The sequence below is a fragment of the Lissotriton helveticus genome, chromosome 5_1 (genome assembly GCF_964261635.1).
Source record: "Lissotriton helveticus chromosome 5_1, aLisHel1.1, whole genome shotgun sequence".
NCBI classification, from domain to species: Eukaryota; Metazoa; Chordata; class Amphibia; order Caudata; family Salamandridae; genus Lissotriton; species Lissotriton helveticus.
This window is the reverse complement of record NC_136065.1, coordinates 1,898,073,719-1,898,096,142: the sequence shown is the minus strand read 5'-3', so window position 1 is coordinate 1,898,096,142 and position 22,424 is coordinate 1,898,073,719. Positions and strand designations below refer to the sequence as shown.

Below are 22,424 nucleotides of genomic sequence, written 5' to 3'. Positions count from 1 at the left end.
GGTGGGATGATGCCCCCCAAAGTCAGGAGCATGAGGCGAGAGTGTGATACTTTTATGGGTAAAGCTCACTCTATGTAAATCTTAAAGATTTGGTAACAATAACACATACATAGATCCACTGTCATCCATAAATAACAAGGTCAGGCAAATGTATGCCTTCCTGTTTGGAGTTTACCTTTACCAGCAATCAATTGGGAGATAGGAGACCATGTGGCCTCAGTGGGTTCCAGACAGTACCTTAAATATAGTCAATTTATCTCATGTCTCTTGCAAGCAAGTGAGCTACAGCCGTAACAAACTCCTCTTTAGTGGGTCAGTTGTTCATTTTCATACTTTGGTAAAACTAGGGATTTCCTGGGCTACATCTTTGAAACTGAGCCAGTGACCTGAATTTTTTGTCACTGTACTGATTATGCCTGGGTGAAGGGTGGCCAATCTACTGCTGACAATCTGAAGGTACTGTGCGGTAATGCTGGCAGTGCGGCACTGAACCTTTTTCCATGCAGGACTTTAGCATACGGACATCTCAGTTTATCTAAACTTAAAGTTGACCCGATTCCACCTACACCCACACGCACAATATCCATGCACTGCCCTTTGGGGAACAAGGTAGCACCTCCTATGTATGAAAAATATGATATGTTAGTGCTAAATCAGGCTTCAGTATCCATATTAGAGTGAAGGGCATACCTAGCTGGTAAGAAACATGTGGACTACATCAGGGGTTGATTCACCATTGTGTAGATAGTTAAGGGAGCAGAGGGATCTATTTACGCATAGCCCAATGGAACAGAGAAGCTTGGAGGTTCATCATATTTTTGAAGATTTTGAACACTAGTGGGCGCATCATCGTCAAGTAAAACACCAATGGCAAAAAAGGGGTTTTAGGCTTTTAATGAAATGAACAAGACACAGAATAACAATCCTAGTGTTTCAACGCAGTGAGGCAAGTAGAGAAGGAATTCTGCCCCCACAGAGCTCCTTTAAATTAGTCAGACATTTTAAAATAGCGTTAGAAGGGGCCTGCCTTCTCTCCCTCTCGCCGCGGTGCCAGTTACTTTACAGATGAATGTGAAGGGCCTTATTAAAGCTACTGGGAAGTAAGTGCACACCTGGTCTGCAGATTCAAATTAGTAAATATGGAAGCAAATGAAATCCATTTACTGCTGGACAGTCTGCTCACGCACCTCACCCCCTTCTTCCGTGTGCAGTGATGAGGTGATTTTGAGTTCTAACAACGGTTAAGTTCATGGGCGGGTATTGGAGACCATCCTACCTTTAAAATGCAGGATTGGGATTGTGGCGGGAGGACGCCTGTACTATCAGCCAGTTAGGGGCTACAGTAAACAGCGCCCCCTGCTGGTGCACACTGGGATTATGCTTGCGCTGACCTAGAAAACTCCAAGCTTAGTGAATGGGCAAATACCTAAGGAAAAAACTGTTGTGTACCTAAATGTCTGCAGCACATTCAGTACTCGAAAATCATTAGGTAAACAAGCAGCAGTGCCAAAAACAACATTCCTGGATGAGCAAACTTCTCTGGTAAATCTATGCTATTAAGTGCCTATTGGATGCAACACCAAAGCAGAAAAAAACACAGTCCGCAGGATTCAGAATGTTCAATCCATCATGGAAAAACATAACACGCACTCCTAATTCTCAAGTAAAGGCATGCCTCCCATTTCATAGGTTTTCACCCCCCTTCCTGTAGTAAGTTTAATTGTCAATAGAACCAAATGCTTCTCAGAGACTTAAGGGGGTTCGCCCGCCCTGCAAAATATCCCTTGCCTCCAAAACCAATGTTTAACACCAGTGGCTTCAATGGACGCACCCTTCATAAACAACTGCCTTCGCCCTTCTTATAGTCTCCATGTATTGGGAGTTGCGTGAAGGAGATGTGTGAAAGGTACTACCAGACAGCAACAAAGAGGTGTGGCATTATAGTGAACAAAATCCAAGCCAGTGCACACTTGGTTAGCTTTGTCTGTCCAATATACACATTTTCTTGAAAATGTATCCTGTATAAAAAACCTCAAGAACAGAACCACTGCATGGGCCTGTTTAATATGAAAATTCAGGTGGAAATAAAAACCTGAACCTGCTTTAAAATAACACAGAATGTTTTTATACTTTTGTTGGTGACGCTAGCTGGGATATTTTGGCCAAAGCTGAGAAAACGCCCAAGATCTAAAAGATGAGGTACACAAAGGCCAAGTGATAACTCTGCATTTGATAGGGCTATGATAATCCATAACTCTATAAAAACAAAAGTAGGACTAGAAGGAAGATCCCGAAATCTACAAGTTCAACTGTGGTAGCCATCTTGTAACTAGGTAGCACATGCTACTATTTCTTTTATATAACTAATACAGAAAAAGTTTATGTTTCTTGAGTGTTAAAACTGGGCTATAAATTCTAATAAAAAGATTACACATTCCAAACTGGTTCAGAACTAGGCGATTCTGTTCCACAAAGTGATACCATTTCATATTTGTTGCATAGCTCTCGGCAGAGAATCAAAAGTACTCTGCATCAGGTCCCAGCCAAAGACTCACAGTTTAATTAAGACGGTGAGGCTGCTTCTTTTTATTTTCCAGTTTCAGGAGAAATTTCTTTTCCTTTTAACAAACATTGGAGTCAATGAAGTTACAAGTGGTAGAAAGCTAAAAGATCTTCATTTTTTGACTGAGAAGATTGGCAGTCTCCAGCCTAAATCAGAAGTGTTGGAAAGTGTCAGGGCACAAGTCCTAAAAAAAGAAGTAGGGGGACGCTGTCACCGGAAGTAACGTCACGACAGGAAGTGACGCCACGAAAGGTGGCTTGCACCATCGGGCTCATTGCCTCCCCTCGCTCACCTCTTAGATGCGATTGCATCTGAGAAGTCAGCGGGTGAGCAGCGTGCTCTGAGCTCCGAGCTCCTCGTCCCAGGGAGGCCAAAGAGTGAAGTCCAGCTGGTTGACAGGGGGGACGGCATGCACCCGGTAAAATAAATGGGGCACGCCGTCCACCCGCGTGGTACCCCGACTCGAGCCCTGGCAAGTGTGCTAAGTGCTCTATGCCACAGTAGAGAGGACAAAGGTAAGCCACCCTGCAGGGAAATAATGATGCCGGTGCCTGTGAGAGGCTGGCCGGTTGAAAGCGCAACTTCATCACTTGAAGTGGGCACTAATGTAGTTATCATATACGTAAATTACTTGTCCTAGTAGTTGGTGTGTAGAAGATTGCCTGAGCACATTTCTGTAAGTAGTTCAGTCCTCTTCATCCCCCACTTCTGTACAAAACTGTTCCACTTGCAACGGCGTCCGTCTTACGTCATGACGAACCCCTTGTGGCGTTTTAAGAGGTTATTGACATATAGTGAACACTCTTGTTTTCCCTGTAGATAATTAGCCCTCCAGGGAAGAGGCAGGAATGAGCAATTTTGGCTGCTGTTCAAAACTCCATAATATGTATACTCGTTCCTGTATATCTCGCGGCACACATCTGCCTGGCTCCTCACTCTATGTATGTAAACTAAAGGACACTGCAGTGATAGAGCACCGCTGGATATGGCCCGTCTGACAGAGAAGACTCCGAGACAACAAGGTCTTCAGCTTTTTCTGTAATTTCATATGAACCTTGTCAATGCACAGGATGACAGCCATTTTGGTCTACAAATGGCTGCTGATAAATAGAAGCGGGAGCTTGCCTAGCTACTGCATCTTACATTGGTGAAGAATGACGTGAGCAGTGCTTCACCTCAGGATCCTAAGGGCACAGCATAGAAAAAAAAACACTCCAGTAGATAAAATATGGCTTTCTTCTAGAAAGTCTGCAGTGTAACCCCAGCGGTGTAGCGTGGGTTGTCAGCACCCAAGACAAGGCAAGTATCCTTCCACTTTTTTTTAACATTTTGCATCCCTAAGAATGCCCCAGCGCCCCTAAGAATGCCCCAAATAATTTTGCACCCAGGTCAACCGCTCCTATGGCCCCGCCCATGCTACGTCACTGACCCTTAGCACCGTTTACGTTATTGGCTCATCCACAAGCCGCCAGTTCAACCTATGCAGCTGTAGGCTTATAGCACTCTGCCTCTTCTGAATGATTCCGATCTCTCTACCTAGAGACGCCTTCGGAGACCCGAGGGGAGCTTCGCACAATAGACATTAACTCACCTGCCTTTTGGCTAGATCAGTATTTTGGAAATACCATATACATACATATGAATACATGGTCTTCTCTGATTAAGATTTCTGTTTTAATCCAGTATTCTAGGATAGATTGGTAGAACTGGGAAGATGAAAACAGTGTGATGTAGGTGGGAATATACAATTTTAATAATATATGGAATCTTGGAGCCTTATGTAGAGTTTGGCAGAGAGGAAACATCGTCAAAAAATGGCAGCGAAACCTTCTGAGGCCTTACAAATACCATGCGCTATAATGCACCCATAAAGCGATGGACAGGACAACTGCCGCATTTGTGAAGGATTATCTCATCCACCGAACTCTACATAAAGGTTTAAAAGTCGCCTCTGCTCAAATGCTGCCCTCGGGCTGAATAACACTCCACCATGGCCCAAGCAAGGCGGAGTTTGATCAGCCGCTGAAATGGAAGAATCAAAAGGCTATCCCAACTTATGATCTGTACCTCTGTTGGACTCCACTTAGTTCACTGATTAAGGTCTAACTCTATCCCCTTCTCTGGCTCTTTTTCTGCCTAGGCTCTTCTTCATTGCCCTTTGTACATATTTACAAATGGAATGAATTGATTGCAACCAAAGTTACAACAAGAGGGGCTTTTTATAGTGTTTTGATGGTATGACACAGGTAACTCCTGCTCAACAGCTATAACATAACATCATTTGTAAAGCGCACGTTCACTCAGAAGGGTATCTTGGCTCTATTGTGAGATCAACCTAGTTTTCAAAGCTTTATCGAAAGGAAGCAATCTTACGAGCTCCTTAGAGAAGGCAAGAAATTCCAAGGGTACGGGACTAATACAGAGAAAGAGCTACCGCCGAGTATCTGGCACCGACAAGAGGGAAAAACCAACAGAGTTAAGTCCAGGACTGAATAGCACCTGATAGATGGGGCTTAGCAACTTCAATTAAATTGCAGCTTCAACACAGAGGTTCTCAATAGAGGGGATACATGACAGAATCCTGGGGTGGCCAGCAGTTTTTGCAAAAGCATTTAGATTCACCCAGTTTGAGAGTACCTGGATACAAGGTGCTAGCCTAGTCTTGTCTGGAATGGATCCAGTGATGGCTGACACTGAAGCTCCTTCACCCTCTTTGGTACAATAGGACACAATTTTCGAAGGTTCTTCAGAAGACAGAACAAGGCAGAGATCAGAAAGGGAATTTGTACAGAAAGTCAAAGCTAAGATTCAAACTTAAAGGTCAAATTCTTTACATGTTCAACAGGCAAGGGACAGATGGCCATCTCAGATGACCAAACACAGCTACTCAAAGGTTTTAATGTTCACCGGCGCATTACCTTCATTGTAACTCTGTGTGATCATGCACTGTTGGAAAGATCTACCCAGGCCCTCCAACCCCTCCGCCGAGGGCCTGAGGGCTACTTTTGATGTTGTCATCTGCAGGAAAAGCCTCAAGTTTATGGAGGATCTACTCTGGAGCAAACCTGGATTGGTGAGCATATATTTCTGCCACATCCCTGGATGGCTGCATGGCAAACTAATTTGGGAGCATTGAGCATGTTTCTCCCTCATCTCCTCAAAATAATAATAGTTATAATAATAAATTATGATTTATATGCAGTTATTGCCACAGTCTTGTGGGTTTCAGTGCTCTAAACAACTCCAAATAGTCATGTTACAGCCCTTGCAAGGTCTCTCGCCATTGATCGTCAGGTTGCGCACACATCTCTGCCGCAAAATAGGTTAGTAAAAATCTGCAGTGTCTACCGCCATTTTCTGGCACATGGCAAAAATATGCAGGTGAAGTTACTGATTCTCTTGACTAATCACAGAGTAATTGCTTAATCTCAAAGAGCTTCGCAGGATTTCCTGTCGATCTCCATGCACGCTGCACATATGCGTGAGATGTGAGAAACGTGTGCCAATGTATCCCCCCTCCCCCCCATGTGGGTGCAACGGAAAGAGACAATCACGCCTAGGTGAGGTCATGCAGACATCGCTTCCCAGCCAATTGAATGCTGTGCAGTCAGTGCTTACATCTGAGAGAGAAATTAGGGGTTAACCTGGACCAAAGTGGTCCATAAGCACCATCTAGTAGGTACCCCGATGACGTGGTTGTCTGACAATAAGTGTGCTTCAGATATTGTGCTTCACGCTGGACTTTAAAAGGAGTGCTGGATAGGCTGACAACTTGGGCATTTAGTGACACTGGCATAGCCCATCATGCCAAATATTGCCCTTCCAAAACAGAGCATGTGCCAAGGAATTTCATGCCATCCATCCCACCGCACCCTCCTCAAACTCAAGAGGCGCCTTCAAGGCACCTCCTGTGCCAGAACAACCCTTGGTGTGAGAACATTGCTTGAGAGGATTCCTGAGGCACCTCAACATTGACTGTGGTTTGCTTTTGCTTCATTTTCTGCTTACAGAGCCGTGGGCAACAGAGGTAGACTGCAAAACAAACAGGACACCTAGCCCCAAGTCCTTTTTTCTATCTTCAAAATAAAACTACACACAGTCGGTAATGTCAACATGGTGGGAGTATTGCTTGCGCCGAGCTCTTCTTGAGTGGGTTCAGGATGAGTGGGCCCAATTCTGCTGATGAATTCAGGTACAAGTCTGGAGTGCGGCATGCAGGCAGGAGGTGATATAAGAGGAGCCATCTCCTAGGGTGGAACAGAAAGGTCTTCCGCTTCATCGCTTGGCCAGCTTTTGAGTCCGAACCCCCATGTGCACAAGGGGGCACTGTCTCTGGCCATCCTCCTTCGCGTCGCTCCTCCACGTGCCCACCTCCCCACTATAGGCGTCAACAAGAGCCGCTGTCGCTCACTGCCTCTGTCTCTGGAATGGCTTCCAGGGTGGGTCGGGACCTGAAAAGGTCAGGGGAGGCGGATCCATTTTTCGCGATGCCGCAGGATTGTCCCGCGTAGTGTATCTGCCGGAGATTGTCCAGTGCTTCACCCTTTGCGTGTTTCAGGAGGTCCGCTTGTCCCTGGAAAAGAACATTTAAAAGGGTCAAGTTGAGATAAGGAGATGCTCTGTCAACTTTAGACATGTCATTTCCATGCACAGTCAACCATTCTCACGGACACTGCGGATAACTACTTAATTAAAGCACATCTGTAAAATAACAGCCTTTTCCAATTAATTACAAAGTTATATTAAACGCCTTACGTAATTGCTTATTATTTTGCACTGTGTGGCTTGAGGCTTAGATTAAGTAGGAATAATCAATAGCAAAGCCAATAAGCCTTGCTTGCCTGTAATGCACTAAGAATGCTCAGGCATTATTCGAAGCATAGGAAATTATGAAATAAAAAAGTAACTTTACCTGCTTCATCAAACACATAATATAGACAACGTCATTGTAACCAGCCGTGAAATGCCATTGCTCTCTAGTATTGTTGATGTCATTAATACTCTAAACACACAACTAAAGCATCAGACTAAAGCTGTGTGTAGCTGGATGCAAGAGATGTAAGAACCCTTACTGTCCTGTGACTTTGTCTTTAAAGGTCTCATGACTCTATTCTGAGGTCCCAACCTAATAAACACAATCCAGGAAGCACTGAAATGCTGCCTTTTATGGAAACCCCCTGGATATGTAATCCAGACTGGGAACACCACCCTCTCTCTCAGGGTCCAGTCCCAGGTTACAGCTCTGTTCTTCCTACTCAAGAGAAGCTGCTTCCAGTGGAAACCATGAACAATTCTATGCGGTTCTGGAGATTAAACAAATTCTTGATGATACTTTCACCACAACATTTTTCCTTGAATTTTTCCATATGATTGGCATTTCTAAAATGTTGAATTAATGCAGGTGAATGCTCTTCATGCTGTAATCTTTCTTTTTCAGGATTACATAGATGCTTGTTTCTCCTTTGAGCATCATCCCTGCCCCATACATTGTCCGCCCTCAATGTTATCTATCCCTCTCTCTGTACCACTGTTGGTTACTACGTCACTGAAGTATGGTTTTCCTTTGCTTTGGGACTCTGCCTCAGCCTACACATAGTTTGATTACTCTAAATAGACCCTCTACCTATGCTTATATCATATTAATTATACCCATGCCTACACTCTAGTGCAGATCACCTATTCCTTATAATTGGTACCCCTGCTTATACCCTAGTAGATTTGCCCTACAAAGAGTCTGGTACTTTACCCCCAACCTATACCCTGGTACCCCTAGGTATACCCGAGTACCTCTACCTACACCATAGTGCCTTTACCTATACCCTAGTGCCTCTACCTACACCCTAGTGCCTCTACCTACACCCTAGTGCCTCTACCCCAGTGCCTCTACCTATACTGTAGTGTGTCTACCTATACCCTAGTATCTCTACTTATACCCTAGTATCTTTACCTATATCCTAGTACCTACACCCCTATGTTGTTCCCTAGTATCCCTACCTAAACACAGTATCTCTAATTCTACTTATACACTAGCACCCTTACCTATACACTAACACCAATACTCCTATATACGTCCTACTATATTAAAACCTACTTAGTACCCTTGCAGGAATATTATTCATTACCACACGCCTTTATCACGCATGCTTTTACCTCGCTTGTTTAACAATGTGTTGACCTTTTTAACACATTGGATTACATGGAGGCACTTTACCACTCATTGGCTGGGGTCAATTCTGATATTCTGGTTATATTTTTTATATATTTTATAAATATTTTATTAACCCCCTTACTTCCCTTTACCAATACCTGCTCCAAAACCCTAAAAATACCTTGCCTTCTTTTAATACTACCCACCCATGAACCCTAAAAACTCTTTACATCCCATTACTACTACCCTCCCCTAAAGGCCTAAATACTCCTTCCTCTAGCCCTTAAACCACCCTTTATTAAGTGCCATAAAAAATATTTTATTTAAAAAGAACACACACCTGTGTGCCTTAAAAAAGACTTCAAGTTACTTATCTGCGTACGTATCTGCGTGTTAAATACTCACGCTGTAACGCCCTTTGTGGTAGAGACCATGCACTAAACGTAACATACCATGTGTAGTATTTACACGTAACAATTATACCATAGTACCTTCATACTACACATACCCTAATACATTTACCCCTGCAGCTAGGCTTGGGACAAGCTCCTGGAGCAATCTAAGGATGTCCCCAAAGATGCTATCCACCGGCTATGATCTACCACCGACATATACGCATATTCAGACACTTCCTTCCTATCATATAGTAATTGTTGGTTATAACATGTACCGAACAGACTGAGATATGATACTGGGGCGACATCTCTTGCCCACTTACCTAATAGTAACAGAAAGGAGTACCTAACGCGCTGGAGTGTAATACATTCATCTTGCCACATCAGACAGATGGGAGTTGGAGTATATTACAAAGTTTACAGTTTGACTTCTTTGTTTATATAATAAAACTGTACATGTAATTATTATATTGCTGTCTCTACACATCTTTTACAGAGCTGATGATTCATATGTTATGGTGTGTATACATACTATGTACAAGATACACGAATCTGTATATGCAATTGCTGTCCATGTACCTCAATAATAACTATGTTAAACAAGCATTTGCAAATGCAATCGGTCTCGCCTTTGGGACCTTATATGTATTTAGCTATGCAGCACATTAGCCTGGGTGCTGACATGCCAGGTATGGGAACACATGGAGGGAAATATTGCTTTCAGAGGGAAATTGTATAGTCCAAAGCGCTGTCTTTAATATAAAATCAGGGCCTTCGGTGGTCATATCACTGAAAATACAAGATTTGAAAAAAGTATTATTGTCTATGGGTGCTCATGGAAGACAAATTCTATGAACTGGAATCTAGAGAATGCTAAAGTGATTCTGGTATTTTACAGACCTCTGCTGGTCGTTTTCTATCAAGAAAGTTAAATAGAGGCAGTTGCCAGAAAAATTAAAAGAAGAAAGTCCCTCAGCAGAAAGCAAATCTGGTATTTTACTGACCTCTACTGGTCGTTTTCTACCAAGACAGTTAAATAGATGAAGTTGAACAGAAAAAGAAATTCCCTACGCGGAAGCAGACAAGTCCTAGGCTGATCTCCAGAGCCCACAAAGTACATACACATATAAGTTTATACTAAAGTATATACAAGAGGTCTCGAAGGCTCGACCTAAAAAAACATTTACTCCTACATTTACTCCTACATATACCCTAGGACCAATGGATTTTTCATGACGTCGAAGCACCAGTAGAATAAAAGTATTTCCATATTCATCCTTAAATAAATGTCAACAAATAAAAAAAAATATTGCATTTCTATTGGCCTGTTGGGAGTTGATTTGGAATGTTGCAAGTCTAAGTTAAGAGCTGTTATAATGCCACAGCATGCAACTCTGTTGGTTTTAGCATTTTCTTAGCAGATACCTATATCACAGTACTCCTACATAGACACTAGCACTTCTACTCCTACCTAAACTGATAGGACTGCTACCTATACACTAGCACCTCCACCTATATCCTAGCACCCCACTGATGCACTAGCAGCTCTACTCCTGTCTATAACATAGTATATTTTTCCAAACTATACCCTAGCACTAATACCCATATCTATACCATAGTACTCCTACCTAGACACTAGTACTTCTACTCCTACCTATATTGATAGGATCCCTACTTATACACTACTACCTCAATCTATACCCTAGCACCCCACCTATGCACTAGCAGCTCTACCCTGTCTACAACATAGTATATTTTCCCAAACTATATCCTAGTACTAATGCCCATATCTATAACATGTTACCTCTACACATATGTATTGTACCTGTACCCCAACTTATACCCTAGTCTATTTATCCCTCCAATGATCTCGACCCCTTTTCATACCCTATTAAGCCTTACAATGCCATTTATTTTACCACATATCCATATACTAATAACTTTACCCGTGCGTATATCCTTGAACTTCTTCCTCTTACTATACCAGTTCCATTGGTCTTCCTATACCTGTTCCATAGGTGCTCTTCTCTTGCCACCTCCCCAATATGCCAGCCCTTTGTCTTCTTTCTTGTGATTTTATCTTATCCTGAAATTTCTCAATTTTTTTGATGAAAAGGTTTTTCCTTATTTTGTAAATTCACCGACATTTAGTTTTACCAGGCTGGGTCCCGATGCTGATGTATTATATCTTATTTTTTCTCTGGAATGAAGGCGAGCCCCATGAACGCCCTGATAAACACTCATAGATCAGCAGCACTGGAATCCAGAAGGCGGCGCTGTACCTCAAGTAACATCTCACAGGACCAACCACCCACCACCCATGCCCATAGAGGTGACCTTCAAATCTAAAGCGGCTAAGTCTGTGTTTCAAACTTGTCTAACCCCACCAGCTGCCCAACTCTACATACTCTTTGACTGTTTGCTTTTTTGTAAGGTAAAGCGCCCAACTGGTCCAGGTGTAGTATATGAATGGATTAATAAATGCACAGACATCGGAGCTGAACAAACCCAATGAATTAAATAATAATTACAGGGGATTCAAGTCAACGTCCCTTTACTAGGAAGTTTCTAGGAATCCTACTTCTGACACCATATGACAATGTGACGGAGCAAATTATAGTGTCAATACCATACAGTTAACACTCTCAGTACCGCGTGGCAGTGCCTGTGTGGGAAAAAATTCAGTTTAGTAACAAGCTGCTATCAGGGGAAGAAAAACAGTCTGAAGACATCCTTAAGCCCCCCACCCATCCTCTCTGAATTACCCCACACGTTGCTCCCTTTCTAATCTATTTTCCAAGCACTGACTCTTCCAGGTAGCATCCTTCCTTCTGCCCTCTTTTACCAAATCCCATCTAAAATAAATCCCATCTAAAATCTGCATTCCAAAGGGGCATAAGTATGAACCTACCATTGGCTTTGGGACACACATATATTTCCCTCATTCAGACACAAGTTTACAACTTTGTCGCTGTAGGTAATGTCCTGTGTTAGCTCGAACTTGTGAAGTGCAGCTCTTGGCAACAACGTGGCCTCTGGTATGAAAGTCTGGCCAGGGCTATTAGTGTAAGGGTACTATTCTAATGGAAAATTATGTGTGTTATGTGTGTTCCTGCAAAACGTGCTTAATGGCCCCTAGATTGTCTGGTCCAAAGAACTGAAAACGCTGAAAAAAGATCAGAAAGACAGACTAGACTGGACTGATCCTTTTCAGAAAACATAAAACGACCATGTCTTGAATAGCATCCTGAATTTGCATTAAGGAGATTCTTGATGCAGAGGAAAATGTATGTTAAAAATGAGCTGCCTTAGATTTAGGTTGCTACTCTCACACATGTAGACAATCTTTGGACTGATTGTGAACCTGCAAGGGGTATGCCCTCGTGCACTGCAGCGACTACAAGGTACTACAATAGCTCCTAAGTGCGTGTGTATTTCCCTATCCGCATCCTTCTGTCTCTTGGCCTGCTGCTGAGTGTCACAATATTAGCCCCAGTGTTAGTGTTGTTGTATTGTTGTCCCAGAGTTTGGGTAACTTTCCCCTATACCAGAGTCTGTGCTCACTTTCTGGTCTTCTGTGTCTCCATTCTAGTCTATCAGTCCTTTTCCCAAGGTCTGAGATTTCCTATTAGTCCGTATGTACTTGGCCCCAATACCTGAAATGGTTTCTGTGTTTTACTTTGTTTCGGTGCTTTAGTGCATTGTTGGCTGTATCTCCTCGTCCAAATGTCTGAGTAGGTTTCTGTCTGTTCTTGTTTTAGCGTCTGTGCCCTGTTGGTCTGTATTTGTTTTCCAAGTTTTACAACTTTGCATTTCTGCTCCAAATCTTACTCGTCTTCCCTGTGCTCGCGTACATGAGGGTTAAGCACCTAGTTTTAAGCAGGGGTCTGCATAGGTTACAAATCATTAAATATAAGTGTCAGATGAACTACTCCAGCAGACACAAGCCAAGTCTACCTCTCCCAGTGTACATTAAGTTGTCAAATGAAAGCCAGAAATTACACCTGGGGGTCACAGTATGTGAAGGGCGCGTTGTCCACACCTTTAACAAAGGGCACCTGGTGCAGGGAATGTGCGCCCTATTACAGAAATGCCCTAACTTTACGGCAAGGCAGGCTGGTGCCTGCCCTATGGGTAGCCATTAGTGAAAGTCGGACCGGAAGTTTAAAGCAGTCGGCCTGCCCTTCAGAGTGCAGGCGGCACTCAGCCTGATTCATAAAGGGGACAGAGATCCTCCTGCGAGCAGGTGCAGGGTGTGAGTATACCCTTCACCTGCAGAGAAATGTCTGGGAGTCCAATATAGGACCCCCAGTCGCCTCTTTAAGTGGCCGCTATTGTGATAAAGGAGCACATTGACTTCGCACCACATAATCCATCGTCTGCTGCATGATCTGCAGATTTGATCAAAACAATTGTTTCTAGCCCAAACTTATCAAAAATTACTGAAAACATATTGACACGTGTTCGTGCGCAGTAGAAGGCCCTTCGCTAAAGTTGTTGTTGTCTTTGGGTATTATTATTGTTTCTAATAAAGTGCAATCTTTTCCTAGATAGAGTTAGGTATCATGCCTAAAAATTACACAATAAAGAAATAATGCTATTTAATTAAAAAAAAGGTGTGCATTAGGCCACACATTTGCCTTTTCTTGCTGCATTAGTTCACTAAATCCTGACGTATAATTCGATCATCCCATGCCCATAATTCCAGCGGGGGAAACATCATTTACTACGAAGGCATCCCCACGCATAACGTTTACCACGGTACACTTACCACGCAAACGTTTTTTCAACATGGGTGCCTTCCACGACCGTCTATACCACGAAAGTACGTTCAGCGTGGGTTGGGGGGAGACGTGGTATTCCGTCCAGTCGTGCTGGGGGGGCTGGGGGAGGGTTGGGAGGGGGGCTAGGGGGGCTGGGGGGGTCTCCCCCCCAAAAAATAACAACAATTAAGGAGCGAGTTAGATTTAAAAAAAAAAACGCTGTGTTATTAATGAAGTAAAAGGAAAGAGCCTCCCCCAAAGACGTGCAGTGTACGTCAAAAAAGAAGTCCTTTATTTATTTTGGAAGACGTGTTTTGACGCTTGTTTCCATGGTAGATGGAAGTAAGGGCTGCTGGAGAAAGACGTGCAGGTAAGACGTGGTACAATCCTTCGTTGTAAATTCCAGCGTGGTAAAGCCACTTGCGATGTAAAATTCGCGTGGTTATGCCATGCGTGGAACTTGAAATCGTTGAAAAATCATATATTCTTCCAGCGGCCCTGACTCTGTAATACTGCAGCCATATCACTTACTCGACGATGCGCTACATCAAATGTCCACTAGATGGCAGCACCATACCAGGGAGCAGGTTTTACACTACGATGGCACTATTTTCGTCTTTCTTCCACAGCCGAGGTTCACAGAAAACTTTTCAGAGCCACGGCGCAACATCCCCCTATTAAACCATACAAAGGCTTCTGACATTGCCAGTTTGATGGCAGTGCCTTCTTTTTCAAGAAGATCACACAGCTGCACAGGCGAAGGTCAGATTCTGTTGATTGGCCCATAAGGGGCGTGTAGTGCCACAATCCACGGCACATCTAATCTGCTGTTTATGAGAGTTGCCCCGTCCCCAGCCTCACCATGACTGCTCCATGCTTCAGATACCGCATTATTCTTCCCAGCATAAATAACCCATCACTGTTCTCAACTTCTTATGGGTTGCCAATGCCTCGATGACTGTCTGTCTTCAAGCACATCAGTAGACAGGATTTACACCCCATCCTTTTCCTCATTCCTCGCTGCCCTGTCCCCCTATTCACTTCCTCCTCAGCCCATTCCTCCCGTGTCTGACTTGGGAAAGGGCTACACAAGGTTTCACATGGCCTAGTCCAGGGGTCTCCAACCTTTTCTGTAATAAGAGTTCTGTTCAATGAAAATCAATCCGAGCTACTAATATTGTTAGGGTTGTAATAGTGACCACATCAGACAAAATTACATTAGTGGTCCCCATATGCAAGATTACCAGCAGTGCACACCTCAGTGCATCAGGCAGGGTCACCTGCACTAATGTAAAGAAAGGCTTTCTCAATTTGGAATGTCTCTGTGTGGGAAATACATAACAGCCATAGCTGCAATGTCCCTGGAACCCAGGGCATAATAAGTCCCTTCAATCCCACACAATTTATCACTGAAATATCAGCTTTAAATATAAGATAACATGTGTATTGGTAAAGTGCAACTTCACCACAAAGAGGATCTTGGTGATTAAATAAGATATGTGTATTGTTTTTGTTTTTGTTTTTTTAGGTTTTTTTATTTTATTTTATTTTTTTTGTCCTCATTTGCCATAACCTCAGTATGGAAGATACCAACCACCTAGCGAGTCCTTGCCTTAGGGTCCACTCAAAAGTGCTTATTTGTGCTCTCCATCCTATACCAGGACTCGAGTAATTTTATGGGTGGGAGATAAAACCCAGAGACATGAGGCATTCAGACTGACTCCATCTAGGTGTGTTACCACCTGTAGGACCAAAATCGGAACGAGGCTGTACCCAGTCCAAGGAGTATTATCGGCATAATCATAGGACCCGGGAAAAAAAAAACGGATTCTATCTCCACTCGATGAGCAGCTTCCAAAATGCCAAATTATGATTACTGCATGATCTATTTAAGTCTAGTCTAGTCAGTCAGTCAGTCATAAGCTTTTATTCGATATGCAAGATATCTTATAAGCACATTTACAATACAATCATTACAGTGTACAAAAAACATTGCTTAAAGAAGTCAGTATAAGAACACGTTTAAAAACGATAAAAGGACATGAAAGTGCCCATTAATAAATTAGCTAAAAAAAGAATTAAACCGCAACTGACAATCTCTTACAACGAATAAGCCAAAACTGTTTTAAAAATTTTGCTGTTCCACACACAATAAGGGGGGAAGTATCAGTAGTTAGGATACGCAAGGCTACTAGGTGGCTACGTGTACCCATATTTCGGAAGAGAGGTTTCAACCAAAAGCTCCTAGGCCTTGCATAGTCCGGGCATTCAAATAAGACATGCGCAATAGACTCAACCCTACTCGGGCAACATGCACAGTTAGGGGAAGAACGGACCACTGATGTCCAATTCGATACCACAGCACCTAGCGGGAGGGATCCAACTCTAAACTTAAAATAAAGGGCTCGGTCAAAGGGGAGGGTGATCAGGTCCAGGTAGGGTTCAAAGGCCACAATGTCTTTGATTTGTAGAAAGGAGACAGTGGACTTACAGTGGTTCGAGTTTGTAATTAGGCGCTCCGCCGTCCATTTCCAGAAAAGCGCCTTGACAACTTCTTTTGGAGGGGCTGAACGTGATGACCAACAGTCCCCTAGTCCGATCTTCTCCAGAAGCTTTTTAGTTTCTCTTAACCATCTGATCTTAGCCCAACCCCCCAGACTCATTATTTCCCCCAGACCATCAGCGTAGGATTTTAGTTCTTCAACCCTCCAGATTCGTGTCCATAGCAGGAGCGGGCGAAGCTGGGCCTGATCTTTGATGTTTTTACAGCCCGTATCCAACAACACTGGTACAGATGGTGTGCTCAGTGGAATAGAGATAATGGATTTTAGTAGCTTGCTCTCCGCTACCGCTAGGGCATCCAAACGGCAATGGCCCCACAGTTCTGCCCCATACAAGGCTGATGTCACTACTTTGGCCTTGTAAATATCGATTACTGGGGTAAGTGATCTCCTAGGTGAGGCCCGGAACTCCCTCATGAGAGCTCCTCCTACTCTCCTATGGTTCAGGACCATTTTGTCGATATGATTTGCCCAAGACATCCTATCCGTAATCCGAATACCGAGGTAGTCGAATTCGGCTACTTTCTCTAAGGCAACCGAAATAAGTGTAGGTGGGCGGCCCAGTTTCCTAGGTGGATTTAGGACTAGGTATTTTGTTTTGTCCACATTTATTATTAAACCTTTTGCAGCACAAAACTCCTGGAAACGCGTTAGCAATTTCTGCAGGCCTTGGGGGGTCTTCGAGATCAGAAGCGTGTCGTCCGCAAAAAGCAAAGTGGGGATACGGACTCCTCCGAGACAGGGGGCGTCGGCTGGTTCTTGTTGAAGATGTTTTACCACCCCATTCACATATAGTGAAAATAGGGTGGGCGCCAAGACGCAGCCCTGTCTTACGCCCCTGGACACTGGTATCTTCTCAGTGAGCTCTCCGTTTTTACCCCAACGGACCTGTGCAAAGGTATGGGCATGGAGGCTAATGAGGAGGGACAAGATGTAAGGGGGTAATCCCAACTCATTAAGCACCCTCCAAAGCTCTTCCCGGGGGACTAGGTCAAAGGCAGTCTTCAGGTCTATAAAGGCCAAGTAAAGACTACCCTTGCCTAGTTCCACCACCTTCCACCCCAATAGTGCCAACCTAAACACCTGCTCTGTTGTCCCCATACCAGCCCGAAAACCTGCCTGAAAGTCTGATAGGATTTTGTTCTCCTCCACCCAATGTAAAATCCTTCCAAGGATAGCTTTACCAGCTATCTTTTGGGTGGAGTCTATCAGACTTATGGGGCGGTAGTTCCCCGGGGTTTCCCTACACCCTTTTTTGTAAATCGGGCCCACCACCGCCCCTTTCCAGGATTCTGGCACTGCCCCTCCCATCATGATGTCGTTTAGGAGAGCGGCAATGACCCTTCCCCATTCCGCTGGGTATGCCTTCATAAGATCCCCTGGTAGACCGTCTGGTCCCGCTGCCTTACGAGGAGCTACCCACCCTATAACCCCCTCAATCTCTAAGGGGGTGAAGAGATCATAGGCGTGAGGTTCAATTGCTAGTGTAAGGTCCATCCCAACATTTAGTTCCCCATCTGGAGGGAGGTATAGGGTCCCGAAGTGTTTTACCCAATTTTGAGGCGGGATGTTGCAGGGTCTCATAGATGCATCGGGTTTATTCCGTGTGCCTATGAGATTCCAAAAGGCCCTTGAATCCCTAACTTTACTAGCCTGGAGCAGGTCTTCCCAGAATTTGTCTTCCCACTCCCTCCTAGCAAATTTAAGGGACTCATTATAGGCCTTCCTTGCTTCCTGTATCACACTTCGGGATTTATGCTTAACTGCCTCAACTAACTTTGCCTTGTAAACCCTACATGTATGGGTGTACCAACCATCAACATGTTTTTTAAATTCTTTGTTGCCCGACTTGTTGGGGTGTGAGGTAAACACGCTAGATAAGGCTTCTACCAAGGAAACAAAAAGCCCACTCACTCTACCCACCCCTTCTAGGGAGTTTCCGACATTTGTTACCGCATGATTTAAGAGGGTTTGGATTTCCACTACCTTTACCTCAGAGAGAGCCAATTTCGCCCATTTTAATCGTCTACCACAAGGGGAGACTTCAGAATCATCCGGGGGTGCAGCTACCGGGTTAATGTTGTCCTTCCTAAAAGGGCGCCACCACTGGTCCATGCTTAAAGAGAGTGAGTTGTGGTCACTTTCCGTTGTGGGGACCACCTGCATGTCCCTTACGTAAGACCATAGACACACATCTATTAGGAAATAATCTAACCTAGAGGTGTGTCCTGATCTGTTATACGTGTGGGCACCCCCCCTATCCAAGGAAGTCCTCCCATTTGCTGCCCTTAGGTTAAATTCAAGGCTCAGGGAGTATATCTGGAGCGCCACCTCTGTCCACCTTCTAATCGGTGGAATTTCCAGTACCGGGATCCCCAACCTGATATCCTCCTCATCTTGGTCGAGGGAAACGTCCGAGCCCAAGGGCTCGAACGTACAGTTCATATCACCTGCAACCAATGTTCTTGTCTTATATGGGGTATTTTTTAGCAAGGTCTCGAGGAGAGATATTACAGGAGACTTTCTCCCGCCCTTGGTTCCCCGGGCATAAACATTGTAAACATTTAAGACAATTCTTCCCCTTTGATCTATTAGGGTGATGTTTTGTATGTCCGGGCAACCTGTGGGAAACTCCACTACTCTGCAGTCTAAAGTGGCTGCGACCCAAATGAGAAGGCCACCCGAAGGTCGCCCTCTCCCTGTTTCCGAGACTTGCGCAGGGGAGGAATAGGAAGAAAATCCCACCCTATGAACCGGCACCAAGCTCCATGTCTCTTGGAAAAGGCACAGGGAGTGCTCATCAACCCACGCAGTGAAATCCGGTAGAGCCAGTTTTCTTGCAATCCCTGCGACATTCCAGCTGCAAACCTTAAAGGCTAGGTCCGTCACAGCTGGAGTGTCGCTGGGCGCTGGAATACCCCTGTCTATGGTCCTCCTCGATGATATCTGAGGGGAGCAGAGATCCTGGGGGGTAGCTATAGAGGCTACTATCCCACTTACAAAAGTTGTTTGGGTGGGTGATACTCCTGCTGGCTCTACTCTACTCTCGATTTCCAGTCAGTAAGGCCCTGGTGCCCACAATTGGTTCTCCCTTGTACCCCCCGTGACCCCTGCCCAATTTTGACCAAGAACAGGGGGACTTAAACTTCCTCCAGTTAGGACAACACTTTGCCTGGGGTAAAAATAAGAAAGATCTACCACTTTAACCCCCGGGACCCCCATACTTTTAATAGGAGTACAAATCGAGGGCACTACTCTTGGGTCTTGAAAGTTTATAATTATACAATCCCCCTCCTGTGTTTTTTTCCCCTGCCCTACCCATCCCACTCTACGGACACTTAGAATGATACCATCCACCCCCAACGGGATTGGCTTGTTTGCCTTCAGCCAATGAATACACTTGTTCTTGAGTGATTGGTGGTTTTCCAACTGGCCTTCCTTTAAAGGGGGCACGTTAACCATAACAGCAACAAAGGGTTGACAGTCTGGTGGGAGGTTTACTGGAGGGATCCGTCGTACTAAATTACTTGGGACCGGTAAGGTAGTAGATGGGGCAGTAGGTTGGGATACAGATCTAGGGGCTTTCCCTGACACTAGCCCGTTGGATTTGTTACGTACGCCTAATTTTTGGGAGTCTTCCATTTTGCCACTAGCTATCTGTGGCTGCTTTTGTGGAAGAGGGTTAGGCTTATTTTTATCAAGCTCTAAGTGTGTTGATAGCCCCTTGTGTTTTTGCCCTGCTTTGGGACGGGGAGGAGATTTAGGAGCTGAGATTATTGGACTATTAGATACAACTTTATTTAGACATATAAGGGGCTTAGGGTCTCTCTGGGATGGTGGCTCGTTCCCCTTTGCACCCATGTCCTTGTTTTCACTCACTCTAATTATTTGTTTAAATGTGGTTTTGAGTGAGTGGAACCCATCAAGGGTTGATTGCTCTAATTTATCCATCCTCTCCCCTAGACCCTTGACCTGAGTTAGTAGTGGTTTCAAAAGACTGTATACTTTCTCGAAAATATTTTCAGCTGTTAATGGGTCAGTGTGCTTAAAAACCTTAGCAGTGTTAGCGTCTGAGTCTAGCCCCTTGGAAGAGATCAGAACGTCCTCTTCTATGTCAGCTTCATTCACTATAGACCTACCCCTTATGTTTCTCATGCCAGATCCCGAAGGCTTTCTTACTCTTTGATAAAGAGCAGCCTGTCTCACTAGCCTACCCTTTTTACGTTTTCGTGACTTTTTACTTAAGGGCCTATTCTCCTGACTAGTCTCGGGAGTTTGGCTGTTGGGGTAAACCCTAACTGACTCCCCTTCTGGTATAACTAAGGAGGAGGTGAGCGATTTTGGGCACAGAGGATCACTGGTGGTTTCATGTGGAAGATTAGGTGATAATGGTGAGGCCAGCTTACTTAGTCCACCGTATTCCTCAGTAACTATAGGTATAAGTTCGACCAGGTTTTCCAGCCTATCTATATTTTGCTCTATACCAGCCAACTGAGGGGGGTCTGAGGAAACAGCAGTCACAGTAGGTGGGGAAACAGATTGAACCCGGACACTGGCCGGCGTAAGCGACTGGGGAGCAACCCCCGAGGATGAACGTCTTGAGGGGAGGTACACCTCAGATAAACGCCGCTCAGACATAGCGATCTCCTTTTCAATCACCGCCGCCACCCTGGTGATGAAACGGTCCATAGATCCTATAACAGGGCTCGCAGCATTTGACCCTCTTTCGCCTTCACTCCTAAGAAGCTTCCCGGAGCGGGTAGACATGGTTGCGAGGAGCAGCACGGGGACTCACACTGGGCGTATGCACTCACTGCTGATGGAAAGGAAAGGGACGTGGCCCAGCCCGGCCTCCAGCGGCCCCGGACGGCCACAGACGGTCCCGCCCTTGTCCCGGGCTTCTCCCGGCGCGCTCCCGCGTAGCGGAAGCTCCGTGGACCTAAGTATGCTGGTCGTGTTTGTTCGTTGGCTGATAGGCGGGGGGGCGTGGCCAGCGGCGAGAGCAGCCCAGGTGTTGCTGGTTGGGCGCGCAGGGGCTCCTGGACACTGGAGTCCCTGCTTAGCAACTCGCAACCCCGCTGGTCCCAACGCCACTCCAGCGCACCTCCCAACTGTCACCTGCAGCCTGTAACCAGCAGCCTCCTTCCACTCAGGCGCGCTGCGGGACCCGCGCAGCGGGTCCGGCGAGTCGTCCACGAAGCCGCCTCCGCCCAGCAAGGGCACACCAGGACACAATGAGGAGCGTAGAAACCGGTGAGAGCAACAGCAAATCAGCAAGGGTCCCGGGTGGGAGCGGGAGAATGCCGCTTTTCACTTCCTCGGCGGGGGGCGTGGCCAGCGGGGAGAGCAGCCCAGGTGTTGCTGGTTGGGCGCGCAGGGGCTCCTGGACACTGGAGTCCCTGCTTAGCAACTCGCAACCCCGCTGGTCCCAACGCCACTCCCGCGCACCTCCCAACTGTCACCTGCAGCCTGTAACCAGCCGCCTCCTTCCACTCAGGCGCGCTGCGGGACCCGCGCAGCGGGTCTGGCGAGTCGTCCACGAAGCCGCCTCCGCCCAGCAAGGGCACACCAGGACACAATGAGGAGCGTAGAAACCGGTGAGAGCAACAGCAAATCAGCAAGGGTCTAGTCTAGATGTTTCATATAGTGATGTAAGCCATGCAGAGTGTGAGGGGGCTGCTTTCTCTGTCCAGTGTATACAGATTTGCCTTCTAGCCAGCAGAATAGCATAAAAGAGAAATGACCTTGCTTTCCCTGTGATGTTATCATCCAACCCAAAAATAATGAGTGCTGGTGTTATTGAGAGTGATGTATTCATGATGGAGTTTAGAGTTGCCTCACTTCTTCCCAAAACCGATTTATGTCGGGGCATTCCATAAACATATGTACATCTGAAGCTCCCATAAGATTGCATTTGTTGCATTTTTTATCAGGGATGAATTTGGAGAGTTTAAGTGGCGTAATATATGCTCGATGTACTGTAAAAAGATGGTT

The 22,424-nt window shown here is 45.2% G+C and overlaps 1 protein-coding gene across 3 annotated transcripts in view; it reads right to left on the bottom strand.

The window, feature by feature from the left end:
* Positions 1-877: 877 nt before the first annotated feature.
* LOC144755960 (inactive phospholipase C-like protein 2) overlaps positions 878-22,424 on the bottom strand; it is a 566,269-nt gene continuing 544,722 nt past the window's right edge. For all 3 annotated transcript variants that reach the window (XM_078645403.1, XM_078645405.1, XM_078645404.1), the window contains exon 6: positions 878-7,136. In XM_078645403.1, coding sequence (XP_078501529.1) covers positions 6,951-7,136 — 186 coding nt within the window. In that variant the 3' untranslated portion in view covers positions 878-6,950. The remainder of the gene's footprint in view (positions 7,137-22,424) is intronic.